General features: G+C 38.4%; 1 protein-coding gene across 10 annotated transcripts in view; it reads left to right on the top strand.

Moving 5' to 3' along the window:
• Nucleotides 1-24,476, top strand: part of Nf1 (neurofibromin 1) — a 644,633-nt gene that overhangs the window by 237,813 nt on the left and 382,344 nt on the right. For all 10 annotated transcript variants that reach the window (XR_011392599.1, XM_053781766.2, XM_053781772.2 and 7 more), the window contains 3 exons: nt 1,776-1,949; nt 7,791-7,955; nt 18,084-18,245. Coding sequence is in view for 9 of the 10 variants with exons in the window: in XM_053781766.2 (XP_053637741.1) it covers nt 1,776-1,949; nt 7,791-7,955; nt 18,084-18,245 (501 nt within the window). In the remaining variant the exon portion in view is untranslated. The remainder of the gene's footprint in view (nt 1-1,775; nt 1,950-7,790; nt 7,956-18,083; nt 18,246-24,476) is intronic.

Here is a 24,476-nt window from a genome sequence, read left to right on the forward strand (position 1 = left end):
AAAAACGTTATCTATGGAGGCAAAGAAGGGAATGTATGAAAGTATAGTAGTACCAACACTCTTATATGGGTGTGAAGCTTGGGTGGTAAATGCAGCAGCGAGGAGACGGTTGGAGGCAGCGGAGATGTCCTGTTTAAGGGCAATGTGTGGTGTAAATATTATGCAGAAAATTCGGAGTGTGGAAATTAGGAGAAGGTGTGGAGTTAATAAAAGTATTAGTCAGAGGGCAGAAGAGGGGTTGTTGAGGTGGTTTGGTCATTTAGAGAGAATGGATCACAGTAGAATGACATGGAAAGCATATAAATCTATAGGGGAAGGAAGGCGGGGTAGGGGTCGTCCTCGAAAGGGTTGGAGAGAGGGGGTAAAGGAGGTTTTGTGGGTAAGGGGCTTGGACTTCCAGCAAGCGTGCGTGAGCGTGTTAGATAGGAGTGAATGGAGACGAATGGTACTTGGGACCTGACGATCTGTTGGAGTGTGAGCAGGGTAATATTTAGTGAAGGGATTCAGGGAAACCGGTTATTTTCATATAGTCGGACTTGAGTCCTGGAAATGGGAAGTACAATGCCTGCACTTTAAAGGAGGGGTTTGGGATATTGGCAGTTTGGAGGGATATGTTGTGTATCTTTATATGTTTATGCTTCTAGACTGTTGTATTCTGAGCACCTCTGCAAAAACAGTGATAATGTGCGAGTGTGGTGAAAGTGTTGAATGATGATGAAAGTATTTTCTTTTTGGGGATTTTCTTTCTTTTTTGGGTCACCCTGCCTCGGTGGGAGACGGCCGACTTGTTGAAAAAAAAAAAAAAAAAAAAAAAAAAAAGGTTACCCATAGAATTGATGAAGGAAAAAAGGTGAGTGATGCATTGAGGTATATGTGGAAAAAGAAAAACATTATCTATGGAGGCAAAGAAGGTAATGTACGAAAGTATAGTGGTACCAACTCTCTTATATGGGTGTGAAGCTTGGGTTGTAAATTCTTCAGCAAGGAGGAGGTTGGAGGCAGTGGAGATATCCTGTCTAAGGGCAATTTTTTTTTTTTTTTCAACAAGTCGGCCGTCTCCCACCGAGGCAGGGTGACCCAAAAAAGAAAGAAAGGGCAATGTGTGGTGTAAATATTATGCAGAAAATTCAGAGTGTGGAAATTAGGAGAAGGTGTGGAGTTAATAAAAGTATTAGTCATAGGGCTGAAGAGGGGTTGTTGAGGTGGTTTGGTCATTTAGAGAGAATGGATCAAAGTAGAATGACATGGAGAGCGTATAAATCTATAGGGGAAGGAAGGAGGGGTAGGGGTCGTCCTTGAAAAGGTTGGAGGGAGGGGGTAAAGGAGGTTTTGTGGGTGAGGGGCTTGGATGTCCAGCAAGCATGCATGAGCGTGTTAGATAGGAGTGAATGGAGACGAATGATTTTTGGGACCTGACAAGCTGTTGGAGTGTGAGCAGGGTAATATTTAATGAAGGGATTCAGGGAAACTGGTTTTTTTTTAGATAGCCCTACTTAAGTACTGGAAATGGGAAGTACAATGCCTGCACTTTAAATGAGGGATTTGGGATATTGGCAGTTTGGAAGGATATGTTATATTTCTTTATATGTGCTTCTAAACTGTTGTATCTGGGTGCCTCTGCAAAAACAGTGATTATGTATGAGTGAGGTGAAAGTGTTGAATGATGATGAATGTATTTTTTTGGGTATTTTCTTTCTTTTTGGGTCACCCTATCTTGGTGGGATATGGCCAACTTGTTGAAGAAAAAAATAATTCATCCTTTTTCAATTAAACAGGTTGAGAAAGACGTAAGCCGGCAACGTGTTCAACCAGGCAAGCTCTCCACCTTACGCAATGCCACCATCCAGGCTATGTCAAACCTTCTCTCTGCAAACATTGATTCAGGCCTGATGCACTCCATAGGACTGGGATACCACAAAGACTTGCAAACTAGAGCAGCATTTATTGAGGTGAGCTTTACTTTTCATGTAAAGTGTATAACTTGTTATAGCCTTTGTTATAGCCTGAACCTCTTGTAACTATTTCCCCAATTTTTATTAAAAATGGCAAGCTTTATGGGGGGAAATGGCATTGGAAGGCAGGATGGTGATGCTGCAGGGAAATGGTGTTGGGTGGGGATTTAACCTGTAAACTTAGGTTAAAGATGAACAAAATTCTTGGGACATTTTATTGAGGATACATTTTGGTTCTGGGGTCCTTGTTGACTGCAAACATGATCCCAGGACAGTTATATCTCTGATGAAATAGGATGTATTCAGTGTTTGATCATGTGTCTTTAACCACAATTTGTCAGTATTATATACTGTACCACATTTTTGCCACTAAGCTTAAATTTTTTTGAATCCCTGGTAGTATTTGTTACTAATGATGTCACTTTGTTACCACTGAAAATCATAACAACTCTGTAAAGATGAACACTAATAATGCTTCAAGAGGTTCTAAATGCTTAGGAATGAACACTGTACAGACTTGAACAGAATGGATTGATTATTATTAATATTCATTCTAGTTGTCCTCTTTGTAATATATATAGAATGCACTTGTGATATACACTATGGCAATAGAAAGCTGATGGTAAGTTACGGAAATATGATGCCAAAGATGCAGTAGTGTTATTAGTTTAAATATTCTGTATGCGATGCCTTTCATACAAAATTTTTGTGTGTGAAGTTATAATAAAATTTCACTTTAGAATGAAACATTTCCAAAAAGATTTTGAATAAGAGAGAAGGTGTATTGTGAAGTGTGTCAGAGCAAACTTTAAAGCTTAGCAAGCAGAGTTGAGTGTATGTGGATAAACTACATTTAAGGGAATTTTGGCTGCATGTATTATTTTTATCCAATTTCTACATCTTATTTCTATGAGCCATGTTTGGAGTATCCAGTATCTCTGTATGCATACCTCAGTTTCACCAGTAATTGAGTTTTTCTGCTACTTTTAACCCAGCTTGCCACATCCACTTTGTTTTTTCTATACACCAGCCATAGCTAGCTTCCAGTTGGCCCAGAGCTCCAATAAACACCTCATTTCTTCGGCAATATTTTTTTGTTTTGTTTCCTGGTTATCTTAACTCTAGACTGTATAGAGTAGTTATAGTCAGCATATTGGCTTATTAGTTATTACTATGTATCATTGCATATACCTACTCTTTTGTATCTATTTGTTCCCACATACTGGTATGCATGTGAATGCAATAGCTAATTTGTTCTTCAATTACTTTTTGCGTGACACATTGATTCAGGAGAGAAAAAGCTCCAAAACTACACTTGATGTTTTTTATTTTTTTTTTTTAACACACTGGCCATCTCCCACCAGGGTAGGGTGACATGACATGACAAAAAAAAAAAAAAGTCTCTCATTCAGTCACTGTCTTGCCAGATGTGCTGACATCATAGTTCAGATGACCCTCTAAACTGTGATATCTCCAACCTTCCTTCAGAGTGCAAGCACTGTACTTTCTGTCTCCAGGACTCAAGTCTGGCTAACCTGTTTCCCTGAATCCCTTTGTAAATGTTACTTTGCTTGCACTCCAACAGCACATCACCATAAAAACCACTTACCTCCACTACTACTACTACTATCTAACACACTCACACAAACCTGTTGGATGTCAAAACTCCCTGGCACTCAAATCCTTATTTACACCCTCCAGCCTTTCTTAGGCTGACCCCTACCTTTTCTTCCCTCCATCCCAGATTTATATTCCTTCCTGGTCATCCTATTGTTCTCCATCCTCACTAAATGTCCTAACCACCTTGACAACCCCTTCTGAGCTCTCTTGTACTTTTTTTTTTTAAACTCTTCACCACCTGATCTCCAAACTCTGAATTCTCTTTATAATATTCGTGCCACACATTCCACTCAAACACAACATCTTTACTGCATCCAGCCTCCTTACTGTATTAATCTAAGTCTATGCTTCACGCTCACTGAGAGGTGTAAACTTTTCAGGGTATATACAATGAGAATTTGCTTTAGTTCCTGTTTGAGAGATTAAAATGTGAACACAGTGTAGAGGTAAATTTCAGCTTCATTGAGTTGTATGCAGGTGACAGGCCTTAAACCTAACAAATTAAGAGTTTGTTCTTCTCTTGGGGGACACTTGTATACAGTTTGGGACATTAGAGAAAACATTTTGCATAAGCGACTTTTTTAAAGCCACTTGTAGTGAAGTGTTTCCTGTAATAAATGTCCTGAACTGTACACAAGTGTCCTTTTCCACAGTTTCCTTTGCACTGCCAATATGCTTGACTACATTATGAGTTGTTTTCTTTCTTATTAGGGCAGTGATAGAAAATTACACCCATTTGAGCTTTTTTTTTTTTTTTCCGGCAAGTCGGCCGTCTCCCACCGAGGCAGGGTGACCCAAAAAAGAAAGAAAATCCCCAAAAAGAAAATGCTTTCATCATCATTCAACACTTAAACCACACTCGCACATTATCACTGCTTTTGCAGAGGTGCTCAGAATACACAGTTTAGAAGCATACACATAAAGATACACAACATATCCCTCCAAACTGCCAATATCCCAAACCCCTCCTTTAAAGTGCAGGCATTGTACTTCCCATTTCCAGGACTCAAGTCCGACTATATGAAAAGAACCGGTTTCCCTGAATCCCTTCACTAAATATTACCCTGCTCACACTCCAACAGATCGTCAGGTCCCAAAAGGTGAGTGGTGCATTGAGGTATATGTGGAGTCAAAAAACGTTATCTATGGAGACAAAGAAGGGAATGTATGAAAGTATAGTAGTACCAACACTCTTATATGGGTGTGAAGCTTGGGTGGTAAATGCAGCAGCGAGGAGACAGTTGGAGGCAGTGGAGATGTCCTGTCTAAGGGCAATGTGTGGTGTAAATATTATGTAGAAAATTCGGAGTGTGGAAATTAGGAAAAGGTGTGGAGTTAATAAAAGTATTAGTCAGAGGGCAGAAGAGGGGTTGTTGAGGTGGTTTGGTCATTTAGAGAGAATGGATCAAAGTAGAATGACATGGAAAGCATATAAATCTATAGGGGAAGGAAGGCCAGGTAGGGGTCGTCCTCGAAAGGGTTGGAGAGAGGGGGTAAAGGAGGTTTTGTGGGCAAGGGGCTTGGACTTCCAGCAAGCGTGCGTGAGCGTGTTAGATAGGAGTGAATGGAGACGAATGGTACTTGGGACCTGACGATCTGTTGGAGTGTGAGCAGGGTAATATTTAGTGAAGGGATTCAGGGAAACCGGTTATTTTCATATAGTCGGACTTGAGTCCTGGAAATGGAAAGTACAATGCCTGCACTTTAAAGGAGGGGTTTGGGATATTGGCAGTTTGGAGGGATATGTTGTGTATCTTTATACGTATATGCTTCTAAACTGTTGTATTCTGAGCACCTCTGCAAAAACAGTGATTATGTGTGAGTGTGGTGAAAGTGTTGAATGATGATGAAAGCATTTTCTTTTTGGGGATTTTCTTTCTTTTTTGGGTCACCCTGCCTCTGTGGGAGACGGCCGACTTGTTGAAAAAAAAAAAAAATTCCAACAAACCAGCAGTGTCCCACCGAGGCAGGGTGGCCCAAAAAAGAAAAACGAAAGTTTCTCTTTTCAAATTTAGTAATTTATATGGGAGAAGGGGTTACTAGCCCCTTGCTCCTGGCATTTTAGTCGCCTTTTACAACACGCATGGCTTACGGAGGAAGAATTCTGTTCCACTTCCCCATGGAGAATTTTTGTATTTTAGCTCCTTTAATTGCCTTTCTCTTTTGTACATATATTTACTGTATTTCTGTGATAATTTCACAGCAGTTTTAGGTGTTACTGTCTGCAATAGTTTTTTCTTTAGCGTCTTGTAGATGGATGTACAGGTGTACTGTACATGCCACTGAAGATAAGGTGAAGGCTTTGGAGAGTTTATGAACATTTTCATCTGGTTTAACCCTTTGAGGGTCGACAGGCCCTCTCCGAGACTCGTTCTCAGGGTCGGCCAAATTTAAAAAAAAAAAAAATTCTTATGAAAAGATAGAGAATCTTTTCCCGATCATAATGACACCAAAAGTAGGAAATTTGATGGAAAACTTACGGAATTATGCTCTCGCGAAGTTAGCGGTCTCGGCGATGTTGATGCAGCGGCGGTTTTACCCACTTTGAGCCCCATTTTCAGCCAATTCCACTGTACTAGTCGACAAAAAACATGAATATTTCGCTAGAACTCCATTTTTTCTATCGAATGAGTACAAGAAACCACCCATTTACCAATTTCAACTATCTAGTACAGTGGTCAGAATTTAGCAATTTTGCCAATTTCACACAAATTTCAAAAGATGCCAATTTCCGAATAGGGTCCAGAATAAAGAAGAAAGACATTCCTGGCACTAAAACGACATTTCCTCTGTTCATTAGTCACGTCTCAAGGCCCCTCTTACATTCTTTTGCTTTCCACTTTGAACTTTTATTCTCACAGAAAATAGAAGATTTACTGTTATGCAGACTACTGCATTAGTGTAAAAAATGGTATGAATAATATTGGCGCACTTGCGAAAGAATATTAGACTCACCAGTTGACGTGTATTGGACGCTTGGCATGATTTGTTTACTTTTGAACTTTGCTAAAAATCGAACATTTCTGTTACTTTGAGCTCAATTTCAAGGTACTTTTCATTGTAAAACCAGTCAAAATCATCACAATTTCTATAATATGTCTTCTATTCTATAAAATGAGACCAGGAAAACTAGAATACAACAATAAATGCCATTTGAAAATACAGGGCAAATTTGCTGTTTTATTCCGAAAATCGGTCAATTTTTTTTTTCTCATTATGCACTGTGTGCTGCAGGTTTTTTTTTATACTGTGCACACTGACCACATAGACCCATTCTTTCATATGTAGGCCTACCAGCTTTCTCCCACTAGATTTGAGGGCGCTAGAATTTAGGCGTACTAGTACGTCAAAAACCCTGGGTCGTAAGCCGTACTAGTACGGCCAAAACCTCAAAGGGTTAAATATTCATAGACTACTACATTTAAATGTCCATAATATTGATCTTCCTTTTAGTTCTGGGGCCACTAGTGCATTCCTAACAATTCATTATTGGTTTTGTATTTAGCTGGGGTTAAATTCCAGTTAGCATTTAATTGAAATAGAGCTTTTAAGGCATTATCACAGGAGACCCTTACTATTTGATATAAAACTAAAACAGTCTCTAGAGATCATAACCTAAATAAAACCAATCAAAATGCCTTTAGACATGCCTGGAGGTTAACTGAATGAGAGCTCCACCTCTCTTTAGAACCATATATTGAATTGATCAGCAGGGTACTATACTTAAGTATCAGACAAGGTGCAGAATAGTGCCATCCTTGAGTTTACTGGGGTATCTAGCATAAGGAGACCTGGTAATATGGTATGGTTGTAAGTGAATGACTGTAACTAGATCATATTTCATTATTTGTATCCAAGGATTTGGATAAGTGGGATTTCAGCAAGAATATTTGATAGGGACGACTGGAGGCAAGTTTTTATTTTTTATTACTTGATATGATATTGGTGCGTGAGCAAGGTAATGCTTATGAAAGGATTCAGGGAAACCAGTTAGCCAGACTTAAGCAGTGCCTGTACTCTGTAGGAGGGTTGGGAATATTGCAGTTTGGAGGGATATCTGAACTGTAATATTGGCATATCTCTGGCAAGAGGTGTGCTGACATTTCAGCACAGACTTTTTTTTATCATTTTTTTATTCATAAAATTGTATGATATAAATTATTTGTAAATAAAAAAAGTGCTTCTGTGTATGCTTGAAATTCACTCATTTTCTTCTAGGTGCTAACAAAGATATTACAACAAGGAACAGAATTTGACACGTTAGCAGAGACTGTTCTTGCTGATCGTTATGAACAACTGGTGCAGCTAGTTACCATGATTGGCGATAAGGGAGAGCTGCCAATTGCAATGGCACTTGCTTCGGTTGTTGTCACTCCACAAATGGTAAGGGACAAAATGTGAGAGTTAAGAGCAATAAGAAAAAGTGGACATTAGATCATTGTACAGCACTTCCATGGAATTTGTTGACACTGTAAACATAGGATTATTATAAACATGAGCACGTAGAAGACATGTACCTGAGACTTAACGATTAAAAGTGTATGGAAAGTAGTCAATAGACCTAGAACAATAAAGAAGCTAATAGTCAGTCTATAGGATTGAGAGAAGGACTAGAACCTGAAACAGTATGTTTGAAGGAAGTAGATTCTTTGGGAATGTGTTTTTGCATGGTGTGAGGGTGGTATAGACATAGATGAACAACACATGGTATGTAGTGTGAGGGGTGGTATATACATGGATATACACAGTATGTGTGGTGTGGGCTAGTATACAGATGGATGTACATATGGTGTGGTGTGAGGACTACAAACATGGATGTACTACACATGGTGTAGTGTGGTGGAAATATTTTAAAATTATGAGCAAAGTAATTTCCATAATGGAAAAACTACCTGCCTGAGTTTAGTATGAAATTTGTAGAGCAGCAACTTCATGTTTGTTGAGAGCAGTTGTTGCATGAAATGATTGTCTTGTTCATTTTATATACAGTATAACATTATCCTAGCAAGTACTGATAGATATAGATGCATATAATTTCATGAACAGTTGTTTTAAAGTGGATGTAATATATGATTTGTAATGATGATAATAATAATCATATAATGATGATAATAGTAATAATGATGAAAGTTTATTTTCCAAGGAGATACATTAGTTGCAAATATTTTTTACATGGAAAAATCCATATTTATGCAAGACATTTCAAACAGACTTAAAAGAAGATTAATACCAACATACCTAGACATTATACAATATAACACATATCCATAACATATATAAAGTGTGTGGTAGGGTTATTATTGAAAAAAGTAGAGGTAAGACAGAGAGCAGGATTGCAGATGATCAAGGAGGCTTTAGAATGGGTAAGGGATGTGTAGATCAAGTGTTTACATTGAAGCATATATGTGAACAGTATTTAGATAATGGTAGGGAAATTTTCATTGCATTTATGAATTTAGAAAAGGCATATGATAGTGGATAGGCTCAGGTTAGGGTCTGTTGAAGAGAGTGAAATTACTTTCCGGTAAAAATAGGTCTTAGACAGGGATGTGTAATGCCGCTATGGTTGTTTAATATATTTATAGAGTTGTAAAAGAAGTAAATGCTAGTGTTGGGAAGAGGGATGGGATTAAATTATAGGGAATCAAATACAAAATGGGAATTGACACAGTTACTTTTTGCTGATGATACTGTGCTTATGGGAGATTCTAAAGAAAAGTTGCAAAGGTTTGTGGACGAGTTTAGGAGAGTGTGTAAAGGTAGAAACTTGAACGTGAACATAGAAAAGAGTAAGGAGATGAGGGTATCAAATGATTTAGATAAAGAAAAATTGGATTTCAAATTGGGTAGGAGGAGTATGGAAGAAGTGAATGTTTTCAGATACTTGGGAGTTGAGGTGTCAACAGCTGGATTTATGAAGAATGAGGTTAATCATAGAATTGATGAAGAAAAAAAAATGAATGGTGCATTGAGGTATATTTGTAGGCAAAAAATGTTACCTATGGAGGCAAAGAAAGGAATGTATGAAAGTATAGTAGTACCAGCACTCTTATATGGGTGTGAAGCTTGGGTTGTAAATGTTGCAGCGAGGAGGCGGATGGAGGCAGTGGAGATGTCCTGTCTAAGGGCAATGTGTGGTGCAAATATTATGCAGAGAATTCAGAGTGTGGAAATTTGGAGAAAGTGTGGAGTTAATAAAAGAATTAGTCAGAGGTCTGAAGAGGGTTTGTTGAGGTGGTTTGGTCATTTAGAGAGAGAATGGATCAAAGTATAATGACATGGAGAGCATATAAATCTGTAGGGGAAGGAAGGTGGGGTAGGGGTCATCCTCGAAAAGGTTGGAGGGAGGGGGTAAAAGAGGTGTTGTGGGTGAGGGGTTTGGACTTCCAGCAAGCGTGCGTGAGTGTGTTAGATAGGAGTGAATGGAGACAAATGGTATTTAGGACCTGACGAGCTGTTGGAGTGTGAGTAGGGTAATATTTAATGAAGGGATTTAGGGAAACTGGTTAGTTTATGTAACTGGACTTAAGTCCTGGAAATGGGAAGTACAATGCCTGCACTCTAAAGGAGGGATTTGGGATGTTGGCAGTTTGGAGGGATATATTGTGTATTTTTATACGTATATACTTCTAAACTGTTGTATTCTGGGCACCTCTGTGAAAACTAGTGATTATGTGTGAGTGAGGTGTTGAATGATGATGCAAGTATTTTCTTTTTGGGTATTTTCTTTCTTTTTGGGTCACCCTGCCTCGGTGGGAGATGGCCGACTTGTTGAAATAAATAAATAAATAAATATATATATTTTTTTTTTTTTTTTTTTTTTTAAACAAGTCGGCCGTCTCCCACCGAGGCAGGGTGACCCAAAAAAGAAAGAAAATCCCCAAAAAGAAAATACTTTCATCATCATTCAACACTTTCACCACACTCGCACATTATCACTGTTTTTGCAGAGGTGCTCAGAATACAACAGTCTAGAAGCATACACATATAAAGATACACAACATATCCCTCCAAACTGCCAATATCCCAAACCCCTCCTTTAAAGTGCAGGCATTGTACTTCCCATTTCCAGGACTCAAGTCCGACTATATGAAAATAACCGGTTTCCCTGAATCCCTTCACTAAATATTACCCTGCTCACACTCCAACAGATCGTCAGGTCCCAAGTACCATTCGTCTCCATTCACTCCTATCTAACACGCTCACGCACGCTTGCTGGAAGTCCAAGCCCCTTACCCACAAAACCTCCTTTACCCCCTCTCTCCAACCCTTTCGAGGACGACCCCTACCCCGCCTTCCTTCCCCTATAGATTTATATGCTTTCCATGTCATTCTACTTTGATCCATTCTCTCTAAATGACCAAACCACCTCAACAACCCCTCTTCTGCCCTCTGACTAATACTTTTATTAACTCCACACCTTCTCCTAATTTCCACACTCCGAATTTTCTGCATAATATTTACACCACACATTGCCCTTAAACAGGACATCTCCACTGCCTCCAACCGTCTCCTCGCTGCTGCATTTACCACCCAAGCTTCACACCCATATAAGAGTGTTGGTACTACTATACTTTCATACATTCCCTTCTTTGCCTCCATAGATAACGTTTTTTGACTCCACATATACCTCAACGCACCACTCACCTTTTTTCCCTCATCAATTCTATGATTAACCTCATCCTTCATAAATCCATCCGCCGACACGTCAACTCCCAAGTATCTGAAAACATTCACTTCTTCCATACTCCTCCTCCCCAATTTGATATCCAATTTTTCTTTATCTAAATCATTTGACACCCTCATCACCTTACTCTTTTCTATGTTCACTTTCAACTTTCTACCTTTACACACATTCCCAAACTCATCCACTAACCTTTGCAATTTTTCTTTAGAATCTCCCATAAGCACAGTATCATCAGCAAAAAGTAACTGTGTCAATTCCCATTTTGAATTTGATTCCCCATAATTTAATCCCACCCCTCTCCCAAACACCCTAGCATTTACTTCCTTAACAACCCTATCTATAAATATATTAAACAACCATGGTGACATTACACATCCCTGTCTAAGACCTACTTTTACCGGGAAATAGTCTCCCTCTCTTCTACACACCCTAACCTGAGCCTCACTATCTTCATAAAAACTCTTTACAGCATTTAATAACTTACCACCTATTCCATATACTTGCAACATCTGCCACATTGCTCCTCTATCCACTCTATCATATGCCTTTTCTAAATCCATAAATGCAATAAAAACTTCCCTACCTTTATCTAAATACTGTTCACATATATGCTTCAATGTAAACACTTGATCTACACATCCCCTACCCACTCTGAAACCTCCTTGCTCATCCGCAATCCTACATTCTGTCTTACCTCTAATTCTTTCAATTATAACCCTACCGTACACTTTTCCTGGTATACTCAGTAAGCTTATTCCTCTATAATTTTTACTGTCTCTTTTGTCCCCTTTCCCTTTATATAAAGGGACTATACATGCTCTCCGCCAATCCCTAGGTACCTTCCCCTCTTTCATACATTTATTAAACAAAAGTACCAACCACTTCAACACTATATCCCCCCCTGCTTTTAACATTTCTGTCATGATCCCATCAGTACCAGCTGCTTTACCCCCTTTCATTTTACGTAATGCCTCACGTACCTCCCCCACACTTACATTCTGCTCTTCTTCACTCCTAAAAGATGGTATACCTCCCTGACCAGTGCATGAAATTACTGCCTCTGTTTCTTCCTTAACATTTAAAAGTTCCTCAAAATATTCTCGCCATCTACCTAATACCTCCATCTCCCCATCTACTAACTCCCCTACTCTGTTTTTAACTGACAAATCCATATTTTCCCTTGGCTTTCTTAACTTGTTTAACTCACTCCAAAATTTTTTCTTATTTTCATTAAAATTTCTTGACAGTGCCTCTCCCACTCTATCATCTGCTCTCCTTTTGCACTCTCTCACCACTCTCTTTACCTTTCTTTTACTCTCCATATATTCTGCTCTTCTTATAACACTTCTGCTTTGTAAAAACCTCTCATAAGCTACCTTTTTCTCTTTTATCACACCCTTTACTTCATCATTCCACCAATCACTCCTCTTTCCTCCTGCACCCACCCTCCTATAACCACAAACTTCTGCCCCACATTCTAATACTGCATTTTTAAAACTATTCCAACCCTCTTCAACCCCCCCATTACTCATCTTTGCACTATCCCACCTTTCTGCCAATAGTCGCTTATATCTCGCCCGAACTTCCTCCTCCCTTAGTTTATACACTTTCACCTCCCTCTTACTTGTTGTTGCCACCTTCCTCTTTTCCCATCTACCTCTTACTCTAACTGTAGCTACAACTAAATAATGATCCGATATATCAGTTGCCCCTCTATAAACATGTACATCCTGGAGCCTACCCATCAACCTTTTATCCACCAATACATAATCTAATAAACTACTTTCATTACGTGCTACATCATACCTTGTATATTTATTTATCCTCTTTTTCATAAAATATGTATTACTTATTACCAAATTTCTTTCTACACATAGCTCAATTAAAGGCTCCCCATTTACATTTACCCCTGGCACCCCAAATTTACCTACTACTCCCTCCATAACATTTTTACCCACTTTAGCATTGAAATCCCCAACCAAATATATATATATATATATATATATATATATATATATATATATATATATATATATATATATATATATATATATATATATATATATATATATATATATATATATATATATATATATATATATATATATATATATATATATATATATATATATATATATATATATATATATATATATATATATATATATATATATATATATATATATATATATATATATATATATATATATATATATATATATATATATAAATATATATATATAAATATATATATATATATATAAATATATATATATAAATATATATATATATATTTTTTTTTTTTTTTCAACAAGTCGGCCTCCTCCCACCGAGGCAGGGTGACCCAAAAAAGAAAGAAAATCCCCAAAAAAGAAAATACTTTCATCATCATTCAACACTTTCACCACACTCACACATTATCACTGCTTTTGCAGAGGTTCTCAGAAATACAACAGTTTAGAAGCATATACGTATAAAGATACACAACATATCCCTCCAAACTGCCAGTATCCCAAACCCCTCCTTTAAAGCGCAGGCATTGTACTTCCCATTTCCAGGACTCAAGTCCGACTATATGAAAATAACCGGTTTCCCTGAATCCCTTCACTAAATATTACCCTGCTCACACTCCAACAGATCGTCAGGTCCCAAATACCATTTGTCTCCATTCACTCCTATCGAACATGGTCACACACGCCTGCTGGAAGTCCAAGCCCCTTGCCCACAAAACCTCCCTTACCCCCTCTCTCCAACCCTTTCGAGGACGACCCCTACCCTGCCTTCCTTCCCCTACAGATTTAAATGCTCTCCATGTCATTCTTCTTTGATCCATTCTCTCTCTAAATGACCAAACCACCTCAACAACCCCTCTTCAGCCCTCTGACTAATACTTTTATTAACTCCACACCTCCTAATTTCCACACTCCGAATTTTCTGCATAATATTTACACCACACATTGCCCTTAGACAGGACATCTCTACTGCCTCCAACCGTCTCCTCGCTGCTGCATTCACAACCCAAGCTTCACACCCATATAAGAGTGTTGGTACTACTATACTTTCATACATTCCCTTCTTTGCCTCCATAGATAAAATTTTTTGACTCCACATATACCTCAACACACCACTCACCTTTTTTCCTTCATCAATTCTATGATTAACCTCATCTTTCATAAATCCATCCGCCGACACGTCAACTCCCAAGTATCTGAAAACATTCACTTCTTCCATACTCCTCCTCCCCAATTTGATATTAAATTTTTCTTTATCTAAATCATTTGATACCCTCATCACCTTACTCTTTTCTATTTTCACTTCCAACTTTCTACCTTTACACACACTCCCAAACTCATCCACTAACCTTTGCAATTTTTGTTTATAATCTCCCATAAGCACAGTATCATCAGAAAAAAGCAACTGTGTCAATTCCCATTTTGTATTTGATTCCCCATAATTTAATCCCACCCCTCTCCCGAAAACTCCATCTCTAAATATATTAAACAACCCTGGTGACATTACACATCACTGTCTAAGACCTACTTTTACTTTTTACTTTTGCTAGAACACATATGCACTACAATAGAGAAAAAAGAAGTCCCATTGGGGATCTTCACTGACTTACGTAAAGCTTTTGATGCAGTTGACAACGACTTGCTCCATATAAAATTGCCGCACTATGGTATAAGAGGGCACTCCCTCAACTACCTAAAGTCTTAACCTCAGCAACAGAAGCCAATATGTGTACACAAATGGGGCAAACTCTTCTGCACAGCCAATTACAGTTGGTGTCCCACAGGGAAGTGTCCTAGGCTCTCTTCTCTTTCTCATATACATAAATTACCTACCAAATGCATCGCAACTACTCAAACCCACACTATTTGCAGATGACACTACATATGTCTTCTCTCACCCGAGCCCAGTCATGCTAGCCAATACTGTAAATACCGAATTACAGAAAATATCTACCTGGATGAGTTCTAACAAACTTACTCTAAACATTGACAAAATCTACTTCATTTAGTTTGGTAACAGAGCTACAGACATCCCTCTTAACATAATGATAAACGGTTCACCTATCACAAAACTCACAGAGGGAAAATTCTTAGGAATCCACCTTGATAATAGACTCAAATTTCAAACACATATACAACAAATTTCCAAAAAAATTTTCAAAACCGTAGGCATACTATCGAAAATACGGTACTATGTTCCACAGTAAGCCCTCCAGGCCCTATATCACTCACTTATTTACCCCTGTCTCACCTATGGAATTTGTGCATGGGGCTCAACAACAATAAACCATCTCAGACCATTAATTACCCAACAAAAGGCTGCAGTCAGAATGATAACAAATTCCCACTACAGACAGCACACTCCACCAATATTCAAAACTCTAAACCTACTCACCATACAAAACATCCATACTTGTTACTGCACCTACTACATTCATAAAACACTTAACTCTGATATAAATCCTCCCCTCAAACATCTCCTTGCCAACCTCAACAGAACACATGACCATAACACAAGGCATAGATCACTCTTTGATGTTCCTCGTGTCCATCTCATGCTATGCAAAAACTCAATGCACATAAAAGGCCCTAAAATCTGGAATTCATTACCTGTGAATATAAAAGAAACACTGTTTATAAATTCAAGTCTCTTCTCAAAAATCACTTACACACCCACATCTAAATAAATACTGAATAATTGTATCTCATAAATTGTATCTCATAAATGTTTCTCATTATTGTATCTCATAAATGTCAACCTGTGACCCAATCAAACTTTGTTACTATTTAACTTCATTACCTAACAGAATACTCCATTCTACTGATTACACAGCAACACAGTAAATGACCATATGACCTGTCTTTGTAATACTCATTTGTGCTAAATTGTTATCTGTTTACAATAATGTTTTTACCACTGAATATATCAATGCTTAGTTAATCTTTAGTTAATTTTAAGCCTGCCTGTAATGCTCTGCATACAAGGGGCTTTGGCATGTTACACTTAACCACTGTATTTCCTTGTACTTCTATGTATCATGTTCAAATTAATAAATAAATAAATAAATAAGTAGTCTCCCTCTCTTCTACACACCCTAACTTGAGCCTCACTATTCTCATAAAAACTTTTTACAGCATTTAGTAACTTATCACCTATTCCATATACTTGCAACATCTGCCACATTGCTCCTCTATCCACTCTATCATATGCCTCTTCCAAATCCATAAATGCAATAAAAACTTCCCTACCTTTATCTAAATACTGTTCACATATATGCTTCAATGTAAACACTTGATTTACACATCCCCTACCCACTCTGAAACCTCCTTGCTCATCTGCAATCCTACATTCTGTCTTACCTCTAATTCTTTCAGTTATAACCCTACCGTGCACTTTTCCTGGTATACTCAGTAAACTTATTCCTCTATAATTTTTACAATCTCTTTTGTCCCCTTTCCCTTTATATAAAGGGACTACACATGCTCTCCGCCAATCTCTAGGTACCTTCCCCTCTTTCATACATTTATTAAACAAAAATACCAACCACTCCAACACTATATCCCCCCCTGCTTTTACCATTTCTGTCATGATCCCATCAGGTCCAGCTGCTTTACCCCCTTTCATTCTACGTAATGCCTCACGCACCTCCCCCACACTCACATCCTGTTCTTCTTCACTCCTAAAAGATGGTATACCTCCCTGTCCAGTGCATGAAATTACTGCCTCCCTTTCTTCGTCGACATTTAAAAGTTCCTCAGAATATTCTCGCCATCTACCCAAAAGCTCCATCTCACCATCTACTAACTCCCCTACTCTGTTTTTAACTGACAAATCCATTTGTTTCCTAGGCTTTCTTAACTTGTTTAACTCACTCCAAAATTTTTTCTTATTTTCATTAAAATTTCTTGACAGTGCCTCTCCCACTCTATCATCTGCTCTCCTTTTGCACTCTCTCACCACTCTCTTCACCTTTCTTTTACTCTCCATGTACTCTACTCTTCTTATAACACTTCTGCTTTGTAAAAATCTCTCATAAGCTAACCTTTTCTCTTTTATCACATCCTTTACTTCATCATTCCACCAGGTAGTAGGTTGGTAGACAGCAACCGCCCAGGGAGGTACTACTGTCCTGCCAAGTGAGTGTAAAATGAAAGCCTGTAATTGTTTTACATGATGGTGGGATTGCTGGTGCCCTTTTTTTCTGTCTCATAAACATGCAAGATTTCAGGTACGTCTTGCTACTTCTACTTACACTTAGATCACACTACACATACATGTACAAGCATATATATATACACACCCCTCTGGGTTTTCTGCTATTTTCTTTCTAGTTCTTGTTCTGGTTTATTTCCTCTTATCTCCATGGGGAAGTGGAACAGAATTCTTCCTCCGTAAGCTATGCGTGTTGAAAGAGGCGACTAAGATGCAAGGGGCTAGTAACCCCTTCTCCTGTATAAATTACTAAATTTAAAAAGAGAAACTTTTGTTTTTCTTTTTGGGCCACCCTGCCTTGGTGGGATATGGCTGATTTTTAAAAAAAAAAAAAAAATAGATATATATATATACTGTATCTTTCTTTCAACAAACCAGCCGTATCCCACCGAGGCAGGGTGGCCGAAAAAGAAAAACAAGATTTTCTCTTTTTAAATTTAGTAATTTATACAAGAGGTGGGGTTACTAGCCCTTTCCCCTGGCATTTTAGTCACCTCTTACAACACACATTGGCTTATGTATTTATTTATTTATTTATTTTTGTAAATGAAAAAATGCATAGTAATTGCAAATCTAATGAACACGTTTATCATCTACAGGATGAACTAGCCCGAGTGTTTGTTACCCTGTTTGATGCCAAGCACCTGCTGTCCCCGCTGCTGTGGAACATGTTTTATAAGGAGGTCGAAGTATCAGACTGTATGCAGACTTTATTCAGAGGGAACTCACTGGGCAGCAAAATTATGTCTTTCTGTTTCAAGGTTGGTACTTGGAAATGACACTTAACAAGATTATTGCAATCACATCTAAACCCCTTTTGGTGTTAATTACAAACAGTTCCAGCCATGGTATCGGGATATTTATTCTGTATTCTCTTTATTATTCATAAGTTTAGCAAATTCACTTACAGCTTAGAAATGTAGATGTAATATAAGACTGCTTAATGTAAGGCTTAATTTTTCTCTCTAAATTAAATCCTTATTCACTAGCTCACAGGAGACTTTGTTGTTCCTGGTTGTAATATAATAATTGCATTATTATTGAAAGAATTAATGGAAAGACAGAGGGGATGATCACAGATGACCAAGGAGGCTTTACGAAGGTTAGGGGGTGTGTAGAGTGAGTGTTGACAATAAAACATTTAAATGAATAGTATAAAGATATGGGTAAAGAGGTTTTTGTTGCATTTATGGATTTGAAAAAGGTGTATGATTGGGTAGATAGAGGGGCAGTGTGGCAGATGTTTCAGATGTATGGAATAGGAGGCAGGTTACTGAAGGCAGTGAAGAGTTTTTATAAGGATAGGGAGGCTCATGGTAGAGCATGTAGGAGAGAGGGAGATTATTTCCCAGTAAAAATAGGCCTCAGATAGGGATGTATAATGTCACCATGGTTGTTAACCCTTAAATGGTCCAAACGTATATATACGTTTTTTCAACATCTGAAAGTATGTAAAAAAATGTAGGTCTTCTTTTTTGTTTTACATTTGAAAACGTGTAAAAAAAACTTATCTACATTTTTTTGTTATATTTGAAAATATGTAAAAAAAAGTAGATCTACTTTTGTAGCACTACGAATTTGATCGTCAATCTCTTTGGACCATTTAAGGGTTAAGTATATTTATAGGTGGTGTTGTAAGAGAAGTGAATGCTTGGGTGTTGGCAACAGGTTTGGGATTAAATGATGAAGAATCTAACACAAAGTGGAAGATGTCACAGTTGCTTTTTTCTGATGACACTGCTTTTGGGAGATTCTGAAGAGAAGTTGCAGAGATTGGTGACCGAGTTTGGAAGGGTGTGTAAAAGAAGAAAATTAAAAGTGAATACAGTGGACCCTCGTTTTTCGTAATTAATCCGTTCCAGAAAGTGTGACTATTATCGAAGTTGACGATTTGCGAAACCATTTTCCCCATAAGAAATAATGTAAATACAATTAATCCATTCCAGGCACCCAGAAGTATTAAAACAAAAATTTTTTTTACATGAAATATAGATGTACATACACAGAAAACAATGAGACATGATGATTGAAATTTTTTTTTTTTTTCAACAAGTCGGCTGTCTCCCACCGAGGCAGGGTGACCCAAAAAAGAAAGAAAATCCCCAAAAAGAAAATGCTTTCATCATCATTCAACACTTTCACCACACTCACACATTATCACTGTTTTTGCAGAGGTGCTCAGAATACAACAGTTTAGAAGCATATACGTATAAAGATACACAACATATCCCTCCAAACTGCCAATATCCCAAACCCCTCCTTTAAAGTGCAGGCATTGTACTTCCCATTTCCAGGACTCAAGCCCGACTATATGAAACATTAACAGCATATCAGTTACCTTTATTAGCAGTTCTTCTCAGTGTATAGAAGACTGGAGGAGGGGAGAGATTGGATTATTTACTGTTTGGAAGGGGAATCCCCTTCTATAAAGACTTCAGGTACCAAGTTCTTTTCTGGGGTTACTTCCCTTCTTTGTTTTTTTTTATGTCCCTAGGACCAACTTGAGAGTCACTGCACACCTGTGGCACTAAATACTTGTCCAGAGAGCTTTGTTTCTGGCGTCTCTTTAACCCTTTCAGGGTCGCCAGGCGCTCTCCGAGACTTGTTCTCAGGGTTGGCCAAATTAAAAAAAAAAAAAAATGTTTTTTCTTATGAAATGATAATCTTTTCCCGATCATAATGACACAAAAAGTATGAAATTTGATGGAAAACTTAGGGAATTATGCTCTTGCGAAGTTAGCAGTCTCGATGATGTTTACGCATCGGCGATTTTGCCCACTATGAGCTCTATTTTCAGCTAGTTCCAGTGTACTAGTCGACAAATATAACTATTTCGCTAGAACTCCATTTTTTCTATCGAATGAGTACAAGAAACCACCCATTTACCAATTTCAACTATCCAATAAGGTGGTCAGAATTTAGCAATTTTGCCAATTTCACACAAACTTCAAAAGATGCCAGTTTCCGAATAGGGTCCAGAATAAACAAGAAAGACATTCCTGGCACTAAAATAACAAGTTCTCTGTTCGTTAGTCACATCCCCAGGCCCCTTTTATGTTTCTTTGGCTTTCCACTTTGAATTTTTATTCTTACAAAATATAGAAGATTTACTGTTAGGCAGACTACTGCATTAGTGTAGAAATGGTATAAATAATATCAGCGCACTTGTGAAAGAATATTAGACTCACCAGTTGACGTGTATTGGATGCTTAGCATGATTTGTTTACTTTTGAACTTTGGTAAAAATCGAACATTTCTGCTACTTCGAGCTCAATTTCAAGGTACTTTTCATTGTAAAACCAGTCAAAATCATCTCAATTTCTGTAATACGTCTTCCATTCTATAAATTGTGACCAGGAAAACTAGAATGCAACCATAAATACTATACGAAAATGCAGTGCAAAGTCGCTGTTTTTATCCAAAAACACGATCAAAGTTTTTTTTTTCTCATTACGCACTGTGTGCTGCAGGATTTTTTTTATACTGGTCACACTGACCACATAGACCCATTATTTCATATGTAGGCCTACCAGGTTTCTCTCGCTAGATTTGAGGACGCTAGAATTTAGGCGTACTAGTACGTCAAAAACCCTGGGGTGTAAGCCGTACTAGTGCGGCCGAAACCCTGAAAGGGTTATAACCTCCCTAAAATGGCCCAAGACTTAGTCACTGTACATGTTGCCAACATGGCTTGCAACAGCTTTGTCAGGGTGATGTTTCTCCACAAATCTTTCCATCCTACTCCACATTTCAAAAATCTCCTTAACCCTTAAACGGTCCAAACGTATCTATACGTTCACTCGCATAGCGCCCGAAATTTTTTGAGAGAAAAAAAAAAACTTTTTTTTTTTAAAGGAAAAAAGAGCATATGGTACCCAGGCATCCCCAATTATTTTAATATGGCACACAGTGAGTGCGCACACCCATTCTCTCGTGTGTAGGTGACTCAGGCTTATTGTGGCAATGTTGAATGAATGACAAAGAAAACGTATATATACGTTTGGGGCGCTACGCGTGTGAACGTATATATACGTTTGGACCGTTTAAGGGTTAATTTATCAATGTGTTGGTTCTCTGAACCATTCATCTTCAATTCTTAATTTCTGAAGAAGACACCTTCTTCCATCTCTCTTCCTCCTCCTCTGAAGCAGTATTCTGAGCTGCGGTCTCTTGCTGTTCCAGCTGAAGCTCTTGCAGCTCGTCAGTGGTTAGCTCTTCGTTGTGGTCCTCCACCAACTCTTCCACATCCTCCAAATTCACATCCAACCCAATGGAATTCCCCAATGCCACAATAGATTCCACAACTGCCATAGGCTCCTCAAGGTCAGCCCCGAACCCTTCAAAATCCCTCTTGTGGACACAATCTGGCCATATTTTTCTCCAAGCAAGAGTTCAAAGTCCTGGTAGTCACTCCCTCACAAGCCTTACCTGTAAGGCTTATGCAATGAAGGATACTGAAGTGATCTTTCCAAAAACTGTCTTAGAGTCAACTGACTGTCTGTGGTCACAGTAAAGCACCTTTGAAACATTGCTTTGGTGTAGAGTTTTTTAAAGTTTGAAATGATCTGCTGGTCTATGGGCTGGAGGAGAGGTGTGGTATTAGGGGGCAAGAACTTCACTGTGACGACCCCAAACTCCTCCAGAATTAGGTCATCCAAGTTTGGAGGATGAGCAGGTGCATTGTCTATTAGCAGGAGGCACTTGAGTTCCAATTTATTTTCCAGGAGGTAATTCTTCACACTGGGCCCAAACACTTCGTGGAACCAATCAAGGAAACTTTCCCTCATGACCCATGCCTTATTATTAGTTTTCCAAAACACACACAGTTTAATCTTCATGACATTGTTTTTCTTGAACACTGGGATTTTCAGAATGGCACACGAGTAACGGCTTCACTTTGAAATAACTACTAGCATTACTACAAAACATGAGAGTTAGCCTGTCTTTCGTAGGTTTGTGTCCTGGCAGTGCCTTTTCCTCCTGAGTAATATAGGCCCTCTGGCATTTTCTTCCAAAAGAGGCCTATTTTGTCACAATTGAACACCTGTTGGGGTTGTAATTGTTCAGTCTGTATGTACTCCTTGAATTCACTTAGGAATTTTGTAGCTGCATTTTTGTCAGAACTGGCAGCCTCACCATGCCTTGTCACACTGTGTATGCCACTACGGTTCTTAAATCTCTCAAACCAACCTTTGGTGGCCTTAAATTCACAAATATTAGTACTTGCTGCAGGCAATTTCTTTATGAGATCGTCATGCAACTGCCTAGGCTTTTCACAAATAAGTGACTGCATAAGACTACATGTATCTTCTGCTAATTGTTTCTTGTTGATCCGCACCAACAGTAATTTCTCAACATCTTTGAGTACTGGCGATGTCATTTTTGCCAGCATATTTAACCCCTCTGCAACAACAGCTTCCTTGATTTCCTTTTTCTTAGCCACAATGGAAGCTATGGTTGTACGGGTTTCTTATACATCCTGGCCAGTTCTGCCACACGTACGCCATTTTCATATTGTTCAATGATGTTTTTCTTGAATTCAATCGTATTTTTCACCTTTACCACAGGCATTGGACAAGGAGCTTTCTTTGGAGCCTTGGTAGCTTATTTAGCAGTTGTAAGCACTAAAATGAATGGAATACATGTACATATTATGAAATATTTCGTATGAACACGTGAGGGGATGGTCACTCATTGGTAAACAGTGGCACACTGGCTAGGAATGGAGTGTGAGACAGCTCGGGGCTGTGCGTACGCGTCCAAGACAAACGACTATTTGTGAGTCAAACGACGATTCGCGAGTCAGTGTTTTGACGAAAAAAAGTTATGATTTCCCAAAATTACAACTTTTGAGCCTTACAAAAAATGAGGATCCACTGTATTGGAATGAGTAAGGTGATGAGGAATAACAAAAAAAATTAGGTAATGATAGATTGGATATCAGATTGGAAGGAGAGAGTATGGAAGAAGTAAATGTATTCCAATATTTGGGAGTGGCTTGTCAGTAGATGGGTCTATGAAAGATGAGGTGAACCATAGAATTGATGAAAGTAAAAAGGGGAGTAGTGCATTGAGGAGTCTGTGGAGACAAAGAACGTTATCCATGGAAGCAAAGAGGGGAATGTGTGAGAGTATAATTATACCAATGCTTTTATATGGGTGTGAAGCATGGGTGGTGAATGTTGCAGCAAGGAGAAGGCTGGAGGCAGTGGAGATGTTGCCTCTGAGGGCAGTGTCCAGTGTGAATATAATGCATAGACTCTATAGTTTGGAAATTAGGAGGAGGTGCTGGGTTACTAAAAGTATTATCCAGTGTGCTGAGGAGAGTTGTTGAGTTGGTTAAGACATTTAGAGAGGATTAAACAAAATAGAATGACTTAGAGAGCATATCAATCTGTAGTAGAGGGAAGGCAGGGTAGGAGTTGGCTTAGGAAAGGTTGGAGGGGGGGGGGTAAAGGAAGTTTTGTGTGCGAGGGGCTTGGACTTCCAGTAGGCATGCGTGAGTGTGTTAGATTGGAGCGAGTGGTTATGAATAGTTTTTATGACTTGATGTGCTGTTAGTGTGTGAGCAGGGTAACATTTATGAAGGGATTCAGGGAAATTGGCAAACCGGACTTGAGTCCTGGAGGTGAGAAGTATAGTGCCTGTGCTCTGAGGGAGGGGTGTTGATGTTGCAATTTGTTAACTGTAGTGTAAGTGCACCTCTGGCAAGACAGTGATGGAGTGAATGAAGATGAAAGTGTTTCTTCTTTTTTTGGGGTCACCCTGCCTTGGTGGGAAATGGTCAGTGTGTTAATAAAGAAAACAGTTTTAAATATACCAGACAAAGCATTTAGCAGATGAACAGTTAAGTGTGTTTTACTGGTATGTACCAGGTGAACAGTATTTATAGGTGTGTACTAAGTGAACATTGTGTATTGTTGTGTGCCAGATGGATAGTGCTTAATGGTGTGTACCTGCTCTATAGAGATTATGTAATGTTAATTTTTTTT

Source organism: Cherax quadricarinatus, chromosome 30 (assembly GCF_038502225.1).
Source record: "Cherax quadricarinatus isolate ZL_2023a chromosome 30, ASM3850222v1, whole genome shotgun sequence".
NCBI lineage: Eukaryota > Metazoa > Arthropoda > Malacostraca > Decapoda > Parastacidae > Cherax > Cherax quadricarinatus.